We start from the raw sequence: 13,992 nt of genomic DNA, 5'->3' as shown, positions 1-13,992 counted from the left end.
CCGTCATTTTCAACCGCGCGAGACGAGAGACAGAGCACGCGCGCGCGCACACACAAACACAGAGACGAAAAGAGGGGAGAAAGCAAACGGACGAGGGACAATAGGATGACAGCAACGAAGCGTGGACGCGTCCACGACGCGGATCCCGTCGTCGTCGCGAGAGTAGACTTTACCAGCGGATGCGCAGGTTGAATCACATGAATTTTATTCTCGCGCTCGCGACACTCTGTAAACAACACAACACACAACAGTGACGGACGACGAGACGCGCGGCGTCCCGCACGAAGCGACTGTCAACGAACGGATGGACGGACGATTGAACTCGCTCACTCGCTTCGCGCGGGAATCTCTATTTCCTTCGCGCCGCGCTGGATCGTTGCCCTCTGCGTGGTGACCTCGTTCTAGAAATCGGGATCGATGTTATTCAGTATGCGCCTAATCGTTATCCCGAAGGGAAAAGCGAGACGGAGAGGGACGAAGGAAGGAGAGAGCGTGAGGGAAATAGAGAGAGATAGACAGATGGGGAACATCTTCCGGATTCCATGGAGACATGGAGCTTGTATACACTGTGCGGTTGGCTAGCGCCGCTTTCGCGTGCGATTCACACCGCCATACTAACTGCTCCTCATTTCTAATTGCTCGTCTATGGACGCGGTTAAATCAAAAACTGCTCTCACACAAGAACTTCTGAATGATAAAAAGTTTCAAGAAAAATTAAAATCCATTTTTTTGCGAAAAAAGATACAAATAATTTTATTCGAATCTTTTTCTTTTTATAAAAAAAAAAAAAATGGATTTTTTCATTAAACATTCAAAAAATATTAATTGATAAAATATGTTGAAATTTTTCAACTTACAAATTAAATAAATAAATCTCGATTAAATAACGTAAAAAAGTAATTAAAAATGACTGAAATCCTTTCCCTTTCAGAGTTTTATAAGGATAGCACGACCATTAAATTAAGACTGATATTTTCTCTCTCTCTCTCTCTCTCTCTCTTTTTTACATTACAAAATAATTTAATTAAAAACCTATATAATTACAATCCTAATATTACATTTTTAATTACAAGGGTGGCCATAACTGTGCTACTTCTGCATACGCGGATTCCGGCAACCACTTTTGGTAAGCTGACAGCAAAACTGAAATTAAAATACTCTTCACGTTTAATCGCGAAAATATACACAAATTTAATTATGTAAATATATAATGATATAAAATTACGTCTATCTAAATATTATAATAAAAATCGAAATAATCTCACATTTCTTGTCCGAAACCCAGATTTCTATCAGTTTGTCTTTGGACATGATTCCTTGTGACTGTAGCGTTTGTACTATTACTTGAGTGCGTGGTATCAGCCTAGGAAAATCGCAGAATTGATAATTTATTTGCTGAATCAGGATGAAATCGAAAGAAAATAAAACTAATAATTTACTTGGCCCATGATTTAGTGATGCTACCAGGTGTCGTCAGCAATGACGGGACAAATCGTTTCAGTTTAGAAAACACTTGACCCTCCAAGAAGAAATATGCAAACCATTTGACGCCGTCCACCGTCAATGGATGCTCTATATCCATCAGTGGTAGCACCCATCCAGCTTTTCCGAATGTACCGGACACACGACAGATGATTTTACCAGTTTCTGGATTATATCTATAAATAAAAATTATATATTCTATGATAATAAAGATTAACATATTTATAAATAAGTAGAAAAAGCATGTTTTAAAAGAACAATTGTGTAACAAGGTAAAATTACCTTGGCGGTGGATCAACCAATGGTTCGCTGATGCGACACAACATGGGCACGAATTTCGGTAACCACTCAGGTTCTATTGCTGTGACACCTCGCATGTACATCTTATTCGTTTCGTATACTTCCTGATAAACCACCCATTCCGGACTGGTTTTCCGTAGAGCACATGAGGAATGCATGAACACAGGTTCTTCCATTTCGGGTGTTCTGAAAGATAAGAGAGATAAGAGGAAATGTGCTCAATTAGGTCCAAATTATCGATAATTAATGTATACCTATAGGCGTGTTTCCACTTGGCCTTATCTTGATCTTCTTTTATCTCATCGGGCAAAACCTTTTTTGCGACTTGATCCGCCATACCTGCAAGAACTATCTGGCGCAGCAATTTCGCTTGCATATCGGTCGGCAGTGGCATTCTGTAAGAGTTTTTGTTATGACAAACCTCTTAAACATACTGTAATATACATAGTCAAATTCCAGTGTTCTAAACAATCAGGTTTAAGAACTTCTTTTAAAAAATTTACTATATATAGAGATTTAGAGAGAATAAAAAATATACTCAGGATAAAGATTTTTATAATAAAAGATAATACGTACTTTGGATCAATAATTAAATTTAAATTCGGTATGTTTAAATTAATCTCATTTGTGAGTTGTTGCCTAAGTTTCCTGATCTCAATCACAGCCTTGTGTCTTAAACCATTTTCCTCACAGAAGAACAACAGTCTTCCCTTTGACCCTGCATACTCGGCAGTTCCGATGGCTCTTAATAAAACCATTAAATCACCTGTACATAAAAAATTTATATTGTTTATATTCATCATATAAACAAAAAATAATTTCGAGATCACGTACCAAGAAGCAAACTATTGCCAGTCCCAGCCCAGTAACGACGCTTTTGAAGCCATTTGCTCTTAGTTGGACCCTCCATGTCGAGTGTTTCTATCAACACTTCTTGGACACTGAGAGCCGCTACCATACATATCGTATATTTCGATAAATTATGTTGATGAGATAGTGCCAGCATTTTACCGTAACGCGGAGATACCGGAAACGCGGCAATACTGCGTCCAAGCGGCGTCACCTTCGTACAGTATATCTCTAAACAGTGAATCAATTCCTTTAAACAATGTAATGGTTGAATTATAAAAAGAAATAATTGTATTGTTTCATATGAGTAATAGTCAGTTCCAAAATAATTGCACAATCATACACTTCAATCTTATGATTATAATTTTCAATGCTATCCAAATGACAATACATGTCCACATTCAATTACCTTCTTTTTTCTTCGAAGGTGGCTGTAACGCTTCAAGTATCGTGAGTCGGTTTTCTGCAGACTTTAATTGCATAATATCTGGTGGTGTGGGAAATGGAAAATTCACGACCTTGTCTATATTCATTGCCTTCATCTGCAGCAGCAAATCGTCTACTGGTTTTCTCTGAATCTCTGACTGACTGTATTCTTCGAAATCGTTGTTGTATACGGCCGATGAGTATAATCTATGAAAAAGAAAACAATATACATATATGTGAAAGCTACAAAGCAAGAGATTAAGTAAATAATTTACAAGATCCGTTTTTTAAAATATAGTATTTCTAAATCTAGAATTTATTGAAATAAATTTCTAACGAAAAGTTAATCAAATCAGTGTCCATCTTATTATATTAAAGATTTTCATGCGTATAAATTGTGGGGTAAGTGTCGAGATACCTATAGCAATGACCAGGTCGAGTTCTACCGGCTCTACCGGCACGCTGAGCGGCCGCTGCTTTGCTCGTATAGCCAATATGATATGTGCTTACGCCTGTCACTTTGTCGTACAGTCTAGTTTTACAACGTCCACTGTCTACAACATATCTAATATTAGGAATCGTCAGCGAGGTTTCTGCAACATTAGTAGATACCACGCACAAGCGATATCCTTCTGGTGGTGGCTCGAACACCTATCATTAAAACAAAAATATTTTATCATAAAAAAGTCTACTATTGCTTTATTTTATTATACAGATTTGTTAATATCAAAAGAATCAGAGTTTATTTATTAAACTGTATACTTACTTTGGCTTGTTTGTGTCCAGGTAAGAGAGAATAGAGAGGTAAGACCCATAATGGCTGTGCGTTTGTTAGTCCCCTAAAATCAATCACATCTTCATCTTCATCTTCGTCTTCGTCCAAGTTATCTTCGTCGTCCTGTACATTGATTAAATCTTCGTGCGTATCATCAGTAGGATTTATTGAATAACTAAACATAAATATTTTTATAACAAATTTCAGAACAATTATGGAATATTAAAATAACATATAATTATAGTTTAAATATACATACTCATCGAGATTAATAGTTGGAAGTATAATCTGCTTCTTTTGCCTCTGTTTATTACGACGCAAAGCTTCCTCAGCATCAAAATCATCGTCGGAATCGTCTTTTTCACTGTGCTCTTTATCTGATGCTTCTGGCACTTTATTTTTTTCGGGGTCTTCCACCATTTTAACTTGAGATTGTTTATTCTTCTTTAACGGAAACAATTTGCGTAATTTACGCACAACTGTATGCACCTCTTGCTGACCTGCGATAAATTAAAATTGTTAAAATTATAAAAATTTGACTGTAATAATAATTTGTAAAAATAAAAAAGTTTTACAAGGATTATTTTACCTGTTAAAAATATTAATATACCGCCTTCTGGAAGACGAGTATGTATTTTTATTGTTTTTTGCAATGCTTCATTGACATAATCCTTGCTTGTTGTTCTATTAAAATGTATCTTTACAGGGAATTGTCGTGCTTTGACTTCAATTATCGGCGGTTTTATCTTAAACAGTCTGGTGTTCTCTACAAATTCTTTCACAGACAATGTAGCCGACATAATTATCAACTTCAAAGGATTACCGCGTTTATTACGAAGTGGTACGATTCTCGACAATAAACCAATCAGGATATCGGAATACACACTGCGTTCGTGTGCTTCATCAAGTATAATCACGGAATATTTTGTTAACAGGAAATCCTATAAATAAAAGAAAGATCATTTTAAATATAATATGAAATATAATAATTATATAATGATGTAATAAAATATATAAATTGTATTGCAAAATTTAATTTATGACTTACACTTTGAACCTCTTTCATCAAAACACCATCGGTCATGAACTTAATCTTTGTTTCTTCCGTAACATTTCCCTCGAAACGAATCAAATATGAAATTAACTTTTCAGAAAGATTTAATTCTTCAGCTACACGTTTACTCATTGACATTGCTGCCACTCTTCTTGGTTCAGTTATTCCAATCAATTTATTTTGAGCATATCCAGCTTCATATAAAAATTGAGGTACTTGCGTTGTCTTCCCTATGATGGAATCAAATAAGTATAAATAAGTCAAATAAAAAATGTTTTTTAGCCAAATATTATCGTTATAATCTAAAAAATTAACAAGCTCTGATATCACTATATCTATTAATTATACTTTAATTTTACACACCACTTCCTGTTTCTCCTGTAATTATAACTATTGGATTCTCATTTATTGTTTCAACTATAACTTGTTCTTCTGCAACAACAGGTAGTTTCAATCTAACTGCTTGTATCTCAGGTTTTCTATTTACAGGTATAAAAACAGCAGGTGTATGAATTTTGGTAACATCTTGCTGTTGTACTTCCACTGATTGTTTAGATTCCTGTGATTTAATTGAAGTTGTTTCTTTGTCTACTTCTTTGGAAAGATTCTTCTCTTCTTCTTTTTCAATTATTTTATTCCCTTTATTTGGCACAACATCAGAAGCAATATTATTAGCAACATGTTCTTCATTGTCTTCTTCATTATCACTATCATCTTCATTGCTACTATCACTAGACTGAAAATAAATATTGTTTGATTTCTTATATAATTTTACAATTTTTATCATTGTTACTTAAAACTTACTTCAAATCCAACTACATTTGGATCAAGTTTAATTTCGTCTTGTTTTATATTATTTAGAATAGCTAATCTTTTCTTCTTGCTCATTTTGATAGAATTTATAATTATCTTTGTCGAATCACTTTCTTCTTCATCGTCTACTTTACGTTTTAACTTTTCAACAGGTGTCTCAAGCTCTCGAAAATGACGCTTTAAGCCCTTGTTTTGCATGGATGTCAGACTGACATACTGTTTCAGTTCAGCAGGAGTCGCTTGTACTTTTGTCAGATCTTCTAACAATGCTGCTCTCTGTAAAATAAATATTATACTTAAAAAATTTAAGTAAAAGTTTTATGTTATATTTATGTAGAATTAAGTTACAATACCTGTAATTTTTTTTTCTTCCGCTCTATTATTTTTTCTAATTGTTTTCTGCGTTTTTTTGATAACAATCGAGTAGTTGCTACTTTCTTATCTATGTTTTTCGTTTTTCTCTTTTGAGCGGGTAAGACAAGTGCATTGCAACTGTCATAATCTTCAGCGCGATGTTGGATGTCTAATACAATCTAGAAAATATATTTAATAAGCAATATATTTAAAGCAACAACAAATAACTTTATTAAACATTTTGGGCAATTACAGTGTACAATACAAATAACAAACATTACATACATATAATTTATTTTTTTCACAAAGAAGCGCAAAACGGATATAACAATAAATTTACCTCTTTAGTAGTGGAATTATCAACATCCACGTTTGCAGCAGCTCTTGATTTCCAATTATAACCTTTTTTCCCCATTGCTAAGAATTGACAAAATATTTCAGTTTAACCTTGATAATATAGTCATTTCTCCTGAAAACAAAAATCTTAAACAATTAAAGTAATCCTTTTTTAGGTTAAGTTTTTAATAAGAAACGTGGGTTTTATAGGTTGAAATCACATTTCATGCAGCGAAGAAAAGCTGGCGTTTTACCCCCACTCTACCATAATGCCAAGCAGCGCTCGACTCTCGAAAGCTGTCGATTTTACGCTGAAGTTCGGAGTGTCTCATCTTTAACGAAAAATGGTTGTGTTTAAATCGTGTCACCTTTTGGTGTTTAAATCGTTTAAATTTAAATAAATATAGCTGCATTCGGTAGTAGCAAATCTGGCGTCGAAAAAAGAGAAGAGAAAAATGAGTTTTATCGACGAGGTCAGTGCATGTATTATTAATATTAATGAATTAATTATTTACCCGCGAAAAAAGATATATATATAGATTTAATATAAATATTTTATTAAAATTTAATATAATACTAAATAAGATCTTATTAACGATTCCAATAAATATATTTTTATTAAAACTTTATATAGATTTAATTTGGACCATATAATGATCATATATAAGACCATATTTGAACTTATTAATTCAACTTATTAAATCTTATTAAGACCATATTAAAACATATTAATTCAACTTATTTAAAACTTGTTAAGATTTAATTAAATTATAATTATATAAATTGGACTTTTATAAAAGATTATTTAATAAGGACTTATTAAACTAGCTTAAATAAATTGTTAATATAATATAAACTATATAAAAATATATATACATGTTCGCATTTATTTATAAATAAGTTATATAAAGACTTTATAAATTCTTTATATGAATTTTGATGAAATTCTTTATAAAGAACTTATAAGAATTTTATTTAGAATATATTAACTTTTTTGTTAACATATGTGGACTATGTGAAAGAATATGCAATTTAGATAAGATTCCAGTTCACCCGTGCCTTAAATCTTTCCCCGCGTATTATATTGATAAGAATACGCGTTATTTTTATCCGCAGTGCGGTAAGTACTTGACGGTGAAATGAATTTTATGCATTAAATTATGCATCAACTATTGGAAACTTCTAATTCCTGTGCTCGTGCTGTAATGTTTTTGTATGCGTAGAAGATGGAAGCATAATTCGAAGAAGCCCGGTTGGAAATGAAGAATTGAATGTAATTGAGACGCCCAGTGAACCAGAGGTGAACCAGCAAGCTTCTGATGAGGAGAGCTTCACAAAAGAAAATGTTCCGATAAATATGAAGCAGCGGAAAATATTTCTGGAGGAACGTCTTATTGAGGCAATTTGGAGACGACCAGCTTTGTGGAACTTTAGACTTCCAATTGCAGAAAGGGGCATTCGTACGAAAGAGAAGTTGTGGATGGAAGTTGCCACAGTCATGCAAGGTATAATATTTTTAATGGTATATGTATATATATGTAATAATGTTTATTATGATTCTCTTAACCTTATGTTCTCTTTTGTATTATGCGTTAAGCGGGGAGCACAGACTTTTGCATAACGCATAAAGAATGTGCATAAGGAATTTCATTGGTCCATTTTCTTATGCATGAGTCAATGGACCAATCAAATTCTTTATGTATATGGTTTATGCGTTATGCAAAAGTCTGTGCTCCCCGCTTCAAGCTATATCCACACAACTTGCATAACCGCATAAACGTATGCATAATGAAAATTATCCAATCCCATTTTACGTGCATCTCATAAGGGAAATGCGATTGGATAATTTTCTTTATGCATGCGTTTATGCAGCTATGTAAGTTTGTGTGGATATAGCTTTATGCAAAAATCTGTACGGCTTATGCCAGCTGCATATCAGCGCGATGTTCGTCGCGCGCGACACGCGATATCCAATGAGCATCTAGCTTTAGAATGAGAACATCGGTAAAGCTGTACGCTTATTGGATGTCGCGCGCGACGAATATCGCGCTGGTGTGCAGCTGGCATTAAGATTATACAAAAAATAAAGACCACAGCACAGACTTCTCCGTAAAGCCTAAAACACATGAAATGCATAACAGTGCATAAACATAACATAAGACCGCTGGACCAATAAGCATCTTATATTAATCAATATGGCAACTTTATGCTGGATGCTTATTGGTCCAACAGTTGTTATGCTCATGCTCTATTGTGCATTTCATATGCGATAGGCTTAACGCATAGTGCAAAAGAAAATCAACCAATCAAAGCTCTTCTTTTCTGTGAAAGAAAAAGAAAGGATTCTGATTGGCTGATTCTCTTATGCATTATACATAGTGCATAAGAGAATCAATCAATCAGAAAGCTTACTTTCCTCCCATTTCGCGCAAAAGAAGAATTTTGATTGGTTGATTCTCTTATGCACTATGCATTATGCAAGAGTCTGTGCTACGGCCTTTAAGCACAGTAAGTAATTACTTAAAGTAATTTAAATTTTAAATACATCAAAGATAAAATATAAAAAATTTATATATATATATAGATAGATAGATAAATATTTAGGCATTAAAAAGAAAAAAAAAGGAAAATTCTTAATGAAAAAAGTGAAAGCATCGCAAATAGATACAAAGTGGGAGCCAATAAAAAGAAAGAAGAAGATTGGCCGCAATTGGCTGATTAATGCCTGTTTTACAATAGAATTGCAAGGCGTAAAGCGGGGAGCACAGACTTTTGCACAACGCATAAACCATATACATAAAGAATTTGATTGGTCCATTGATTCATGCATAAGAAAATGGGCCAATCAAATTCTTTATGTATATGGTTTAAGCGTTATGCAAAAGTCTGTGCTCCCCTCTTAAGCCATGAGAAATCATGGGCCTTCTACAATAAGTCATTACTTAAGTTTTAACTGTTAAATCATAAGAAATTTACCAATCACAATCGAATGTGAGAAGAATAATCGACTGTGAGTGGTCAATTTCTTATGATTTAATACTTAAAACTTAGATAATGGCTTATTGTAGAAGGCCTATCATAGTTAAATATAACAGAAATAATCGTCTATAATTGGTTAACCTTTTACGGCTTACGGCTTATGTCTCTATCGTAGAACAAGCTTAAAAATCAAAAATTGAATTTTTAAGTCAAATCTTACGGTAAAATTTTTTTTTCTGATTGAGATAAATCAAAAGCTTTAAAGAATTTGTAGCGTCAAATGGACCACACCTCTGGCCGCTTTATCGACTTGAATTCTCCCATTAGTCAACTGGGAATGGACTATTGCACTGAAAACATCGATATCAATACGTATCGCCGATTCAAATATCGATACACAGCTAAATATCAGTGAAACTATCGATATGAATAGTGTTTTCTAACAAAAAATTATAACACGTTCTTTGTATAATTATATTTTTAATTAATTTTATAAGCTTGATTATATTTACATTAAAAACTTTCTCAGAATTAAAATAAAAAGTTACGTTTTGTATAATAGATATGCAAAATTAATGATTATAGAATAATAAATTAGCAAGTTGTGTACAATTTGCGATTAAAAATATTCAAAGAGTACAAATTGCAATTGAAAATATTCACCTGTATCAAATACCAATATGATATCAATACGATATAATTTTTGGATTTGAAAATAGCCTTGATATTTCAAAATATCGAAATCTGAAATGTCGATTCGAAATATCGATATCTCAACTCAAAAATATTATTACGGAATATCGATATTATATCGCCACTCTACAGTGAACGCAAGTAGTAACCATTAGGGACGTAAACAAAGGGTTTGCAGGAATAAAAAAGCCTCTATAGAAAATGAGATTGTCCAAATACATTCATTTAACGTATTCCAAAGAGAACTTAATAGATTTTTTAATTGAACATGGTTTATTAGCAGCTACATCGAATTGCGATAACTGTAAAGAAATTATAGATTTAAATGAAGAAACATTGTCATTTACATGTAAAAGAAAACACGTTATTCAAAAAGAACATAAAAAAAGCATACAAGCTATATGCAATTTTAAGAAAAGTGCCACGGAGGGAACATGGTTTGATAAGATCGACACAGATCTCGAAATAATATGTAGGCTTACAGCGTATTTTGTTATGGTGCCACGTACACGGCTAAAATTTTTGCGTTACGAAACTGGTTTAGCAATACCTGTGCTTAATGAAGGGATAAAATCTTGCAGAGAGGTAAATATGGATAGATCAATAATTATCTATACATAATATATAAATATGTACAATCTAAATTATACAAATTATGTTAACATTAGGTATGTATATATTACATGGATATATCTTTAATTATAATATGTAATGTATAAATATATACAATTTAGATTAAATAAATTATATTAGGTATGCGTATACTGGGCGCAAAAGAACAGTCAAAAGCTTGGAGGTCTAGGACACACTATCGAAATCGATGGAGCAAAAATTGCCCGAAGGAAGAATTGTGATGTGACCAAAAAGATCAAAGGCAATTGGGTATATGGTGGATTTGAACGAAAAACGAAAAAGATCTTTATTGTACCAGTAGAAATTGGAACAAAAGAGGCATTGTTACAAACAATAAAGGAATGGGTATTACCTGGAACAAATATTGTTTCACATTTTTGGAAGTTTTATAATTGTCTTAATGACAAAAGCTATAAAAACCTGAAAAGGAAGCATTCATACAAGTTTATTGATCCCAAACGTGATAAAATAACTAATGGTAAATATATACAATTAAATTTCAATAGTATAACATCAAAGTATTATCATATTTATTTTGATTTGTAGATTCACATCTTCGAGACATTGAATGTACCTGGAGAGAAGTTCGAGCACATATGCCAAGACCTGCGTCCTATTCTCTTCAATGTTTCAGTGAATATCTTTTTAAACGCGTTCATGAAGTAAATGTACGCATAGAAACGTTTTTTGATATTATTGCAGAAATGTATCCACCAATCTATACAATACACGAATTAAGTTAAATCAAGTCTTAGAAAATAATCGATGTCTCAGAAAATAATCAATGATCGCATTCAGCAGACTCAACTGTTGCGGAATAGATCTGTGAGTGCTCATTGCTATTGGTGTATTCTTTTAGATCATCTATTAGCAGCAACCGCTCACGGATCCACTTCATAACAGTTGAGTCTGTTGAACGCGACCAATGTCTCAGTTTAATCGATGTCTCAGAAAATGTTGAATTCCAATATTGCGAACATTGCAACAACATTATGAAATGTAGATTCGATGTCTTATATAGATGTTACAAATCAACATTGCTTCAATGTATATGCAATGTAGATTTTATTGATTCAATGTCCATTCAACATCTATATCTTCAATGGATAAACAGATATATGTAGATTTCATGTACATTAAGTATATTTTATATTTTTGAAAGAATTGAATAAAACATGTAAAGATTAGTCCTCAAATCGTGAGAAAAATGGAAATTTAAAAAATATTAATCTTTTTTATTATTTAAAATTAATTCACGTCTGATCTACTTTTTTTAAATGTACTATTTATTTGTAGACATAAAAGTATATTTTGACATGCAAAAAAATCGTAAATAATAAAAAAAGAATCAATATTATTTTTAAGATTTATTTTTCCTACAATTTAAAGACTAATTTTTTATGCATATATTTTATTCCATTTTTTTTTTAAATAAAAATGTACATAATATAAAGGTAATTTTGAATCTTCATAAAATCAAGAATCAATTTATATAATGAATTTTGCTTTTATTGTGATTAAGTAAATTTGTATATTTTTCTTAAAACTCTTACATTTTATATATTATACGATTATTATTATATTTATATTTTATATATTCTGTAATTATAAAACTTTCTATTTAAAAATATTTATTATTATATTATTGTAATACATCTTTTGTAACTTAATCTAAAAATAATTAGCTAATCTAAAACTTAATCTACATTTTTGTGCATCTTTTACTCATTAACCACTTTGTTGCTAACAAAAATATTTTTGTTTCTTAATAAAGTTACTTATGTTATAGCAACATATTTGCAGCTAAATATATATAAATGTTTATAGTTTTACAATAATCAGTGGTATGATTGAGAAAGGAGTAAGTATACTATACATAAAAAAATATATTTAGATCATAACATTTTTTAATATAATAAGACTTTGTTTTCAAGCAACATTTTCAACAATTTATAGTAATAATAGTAAAATTCATTGTGCGTGAATATTTTGTATGTTTGCTTAATTACTCAATACAATTATAAACGCAAATATAATAGTTTTATAGTGAAATTCGTTAAATCACATGTATCCAGCGAATATTTAAATTTTCCCGAAAACAATTTCCATATGAATAAATTTTATTGTACATTTTAGACTTGGTGTATAACTTCAAAAGCCAATTGATCACATGCACATTGCGTAATTTCATTCCAAAGAGATAATAAAAATTTAAGGACACTTAAAATATACTAAAAATAAGAATAAAATATACGTACCTGATGCTTAATTATTATTTCCTGTAGTTATCATTAATAACCTCGCGATCGAGCATAGCCAAGAAAATTTAATTGAATTCTACACACGAGACCAACAAGACAACAAACCGTTTGTTCAATAACAGTTGACACACCAGACACGAGCATAAATTGAACCATTGTATAAAGGCTGTACAATGTGCACTTTATTTCCTGTATCTTGCTTTTTGTTATTTTTTACATCTTATCTTTTTACCTGTTATCCCGTTTCTCGTTTTCTCCTCACCCGAGATAAAAATTAACGCACTTTGGAAGAAACGTGAATTACGTGGCAAAAAATATAATTGCCAATGAAACAGTTGCAAAGAGGGAAAAAAAGCAAAAGGTAAAAAGCAAGAAACAGGAAACAAAGAGCACATTGTAGAATAGACTTAAGAATAATAAGACATTTCGTTGCGCATAATGGCGTCAGAAAGGTGTGTATTTATAGTCGATTCTTATATTTCAGAATATCTTAGGTATGGTATCTGATGATATCTTTAAAATGCTATAGAGTGGTATTCATAGTCGATTCATATTTCAAGACTTTTAAGTAATGTCTTAAAATACTAATGCGACCCTCTGATTGGCTTATGACATCTATTAAGATACTTAAGCAGCCTTAAAATTAAAATGGGCCTTCTATTATAAGCCACACTTCATTTAAGTGTTAAATAATAAAGAATTTACCAATCACAATCGAATGTGAGAAGAATAATCGACTGTGAGTGGTCAATTTCTTATGACTTAAGGCTGCGCACAATGGAGGAACAGATATTAGATATTAAAATATTAACCTATCAGATACCAGTTATGCATTTCATGTGCGATAGGCCTAAAGGTTGATTTATACTGGCCGTAAACTGTTAACTTATGCCGTAATCTGTAAAAATTGACCAATCACAGTCGAATGAGAGGGGAATAATCGATTATAATTGGTCAATTTTTACAGATTACAGCATAAGTTAACAGATTACGGCCAGTATAATCCAACCTTTACAGTGCCTAAACATAACATAAGA

At 31.9% G+C, this 13,992-nt stretch overlaps 1 protein-coding gene across 4 annotated transcripts; it reads right to left on the bottom strand.

Annotated features, from left to right (window-relative positions):
* Nucleotides 1-326: 326 nt before the first annotated feature.
* Nucleotides 327-13,247, bottom strand: kz (putative ATP-dependent RNA helicase kurz). 4 transcript variants are annotated; one of them, XM_018541473.1, is made up of 20 exons: nucleotides 13,188-13,247; nucleotides 12,953-13,031; nucleotides 6,394-6,522; nucleotides 6,053-6,232; nucleotides 5,691-5,975; nucleotides 5,250-5,622; nucleotides 4,881-5,116; nucleotides 4,422-4,773; nucleotides 4,092-4,332; nucleotides 3,824-4,007; nucleotides 3,476-3,708; nucleotides 3,041-3,264; nucleotides 2,617-2,862; nucleotides 2,359-2,548; nucleotides 2,037-2,177; nucleotides 1,765-1,968; nucleotides 1,440-1,658; nucleotides 1,266-1,363; nucleotides 1,059-1,143; nucleotides 327-401 (listed from the first exon to the last, which is right to left on the bottom strand). In XM_018541473.1, exons 3-19 carry the CDS (start codon nucleotides 6,466-6,468, stop codon nucleotides 1,067-1,069), a joined length of 3,558 nt encoding a protein of 1,185 aa, XP_018396975.1. In that variant the 5' UTR covers nucleotides 6,469-6,522; nucleotides 12,953-13,031; nucleotides 13,188-13,247; the 3' UTR covers nucleotides 327-401; nucleotides 1,059-1,066. The 4 variants fall into 4 exon arrangements, with proteins under 4 accessions (XP_018396975.1, XP_018396977.1, XP_018396974.1 ...); XM_018541475.1 differs by lacking the exons at nucleotides 12,953-13,031; nucleotides 13,188-13,247 and adding exons at nucleotides 11,047-11,114; nucleotides 11,269-11,437 and having other exon boundaries at nucleotides 6,394-6,470; XM_018541472.1 differs by lacking the exon at nucleotides 13,188-13,247 and having other exon boundaries at nucleotides 12,953-13,097.
* Between the last annotated feature and the right edge of the window lie 745 nt (nucleotides 13,248-13,992).

This window comes from Cyphomyrmex costatus, unplaced genomic scaffold, assembly GCF_001594065.2.
Source record: "Cyphomyrmex costatus isolate MS0001 unplaced genomic scaffold, Ccosl1.0 scaffold29, whole genome shotgun sequence".
In the NCBI taxonomy this organism is placed as follows: Eukaryota; Metazoa; Arthropoda; class Insecta; order Hymenoptera; family Formicidae; genus Cyphomyrmex; species Cyphomyrmex costatus.
The sequence above is the reverse complement of the archived record's forward strand: the minus strand, read 5'-3'. Positions and strand labels throughout refer to the sequence as shown.

Coding starts and splice junctions, on each gene's coding strand:
- kz (XM_018541473.1), bottom strand. CDS start 6,468: ATGGGGAAAAAAGGTTATAATTGGAAATCAAGAGCTGCTGCAAACGTG. Junction 5,976..6,052: donor GGAAGAAAAAAAAATTACAG/GTATTGTAACTT, acceptor TTTATTTTACAG/AGAGCAGCATTGTTAGAAGA. Junction 3,265..3,475: donor CGACCTGGTCATTGCTATAG/GTATCTCGACAC, acceptor TCTTTTTCATAG/ATTATACTCATCGGCCGTAT.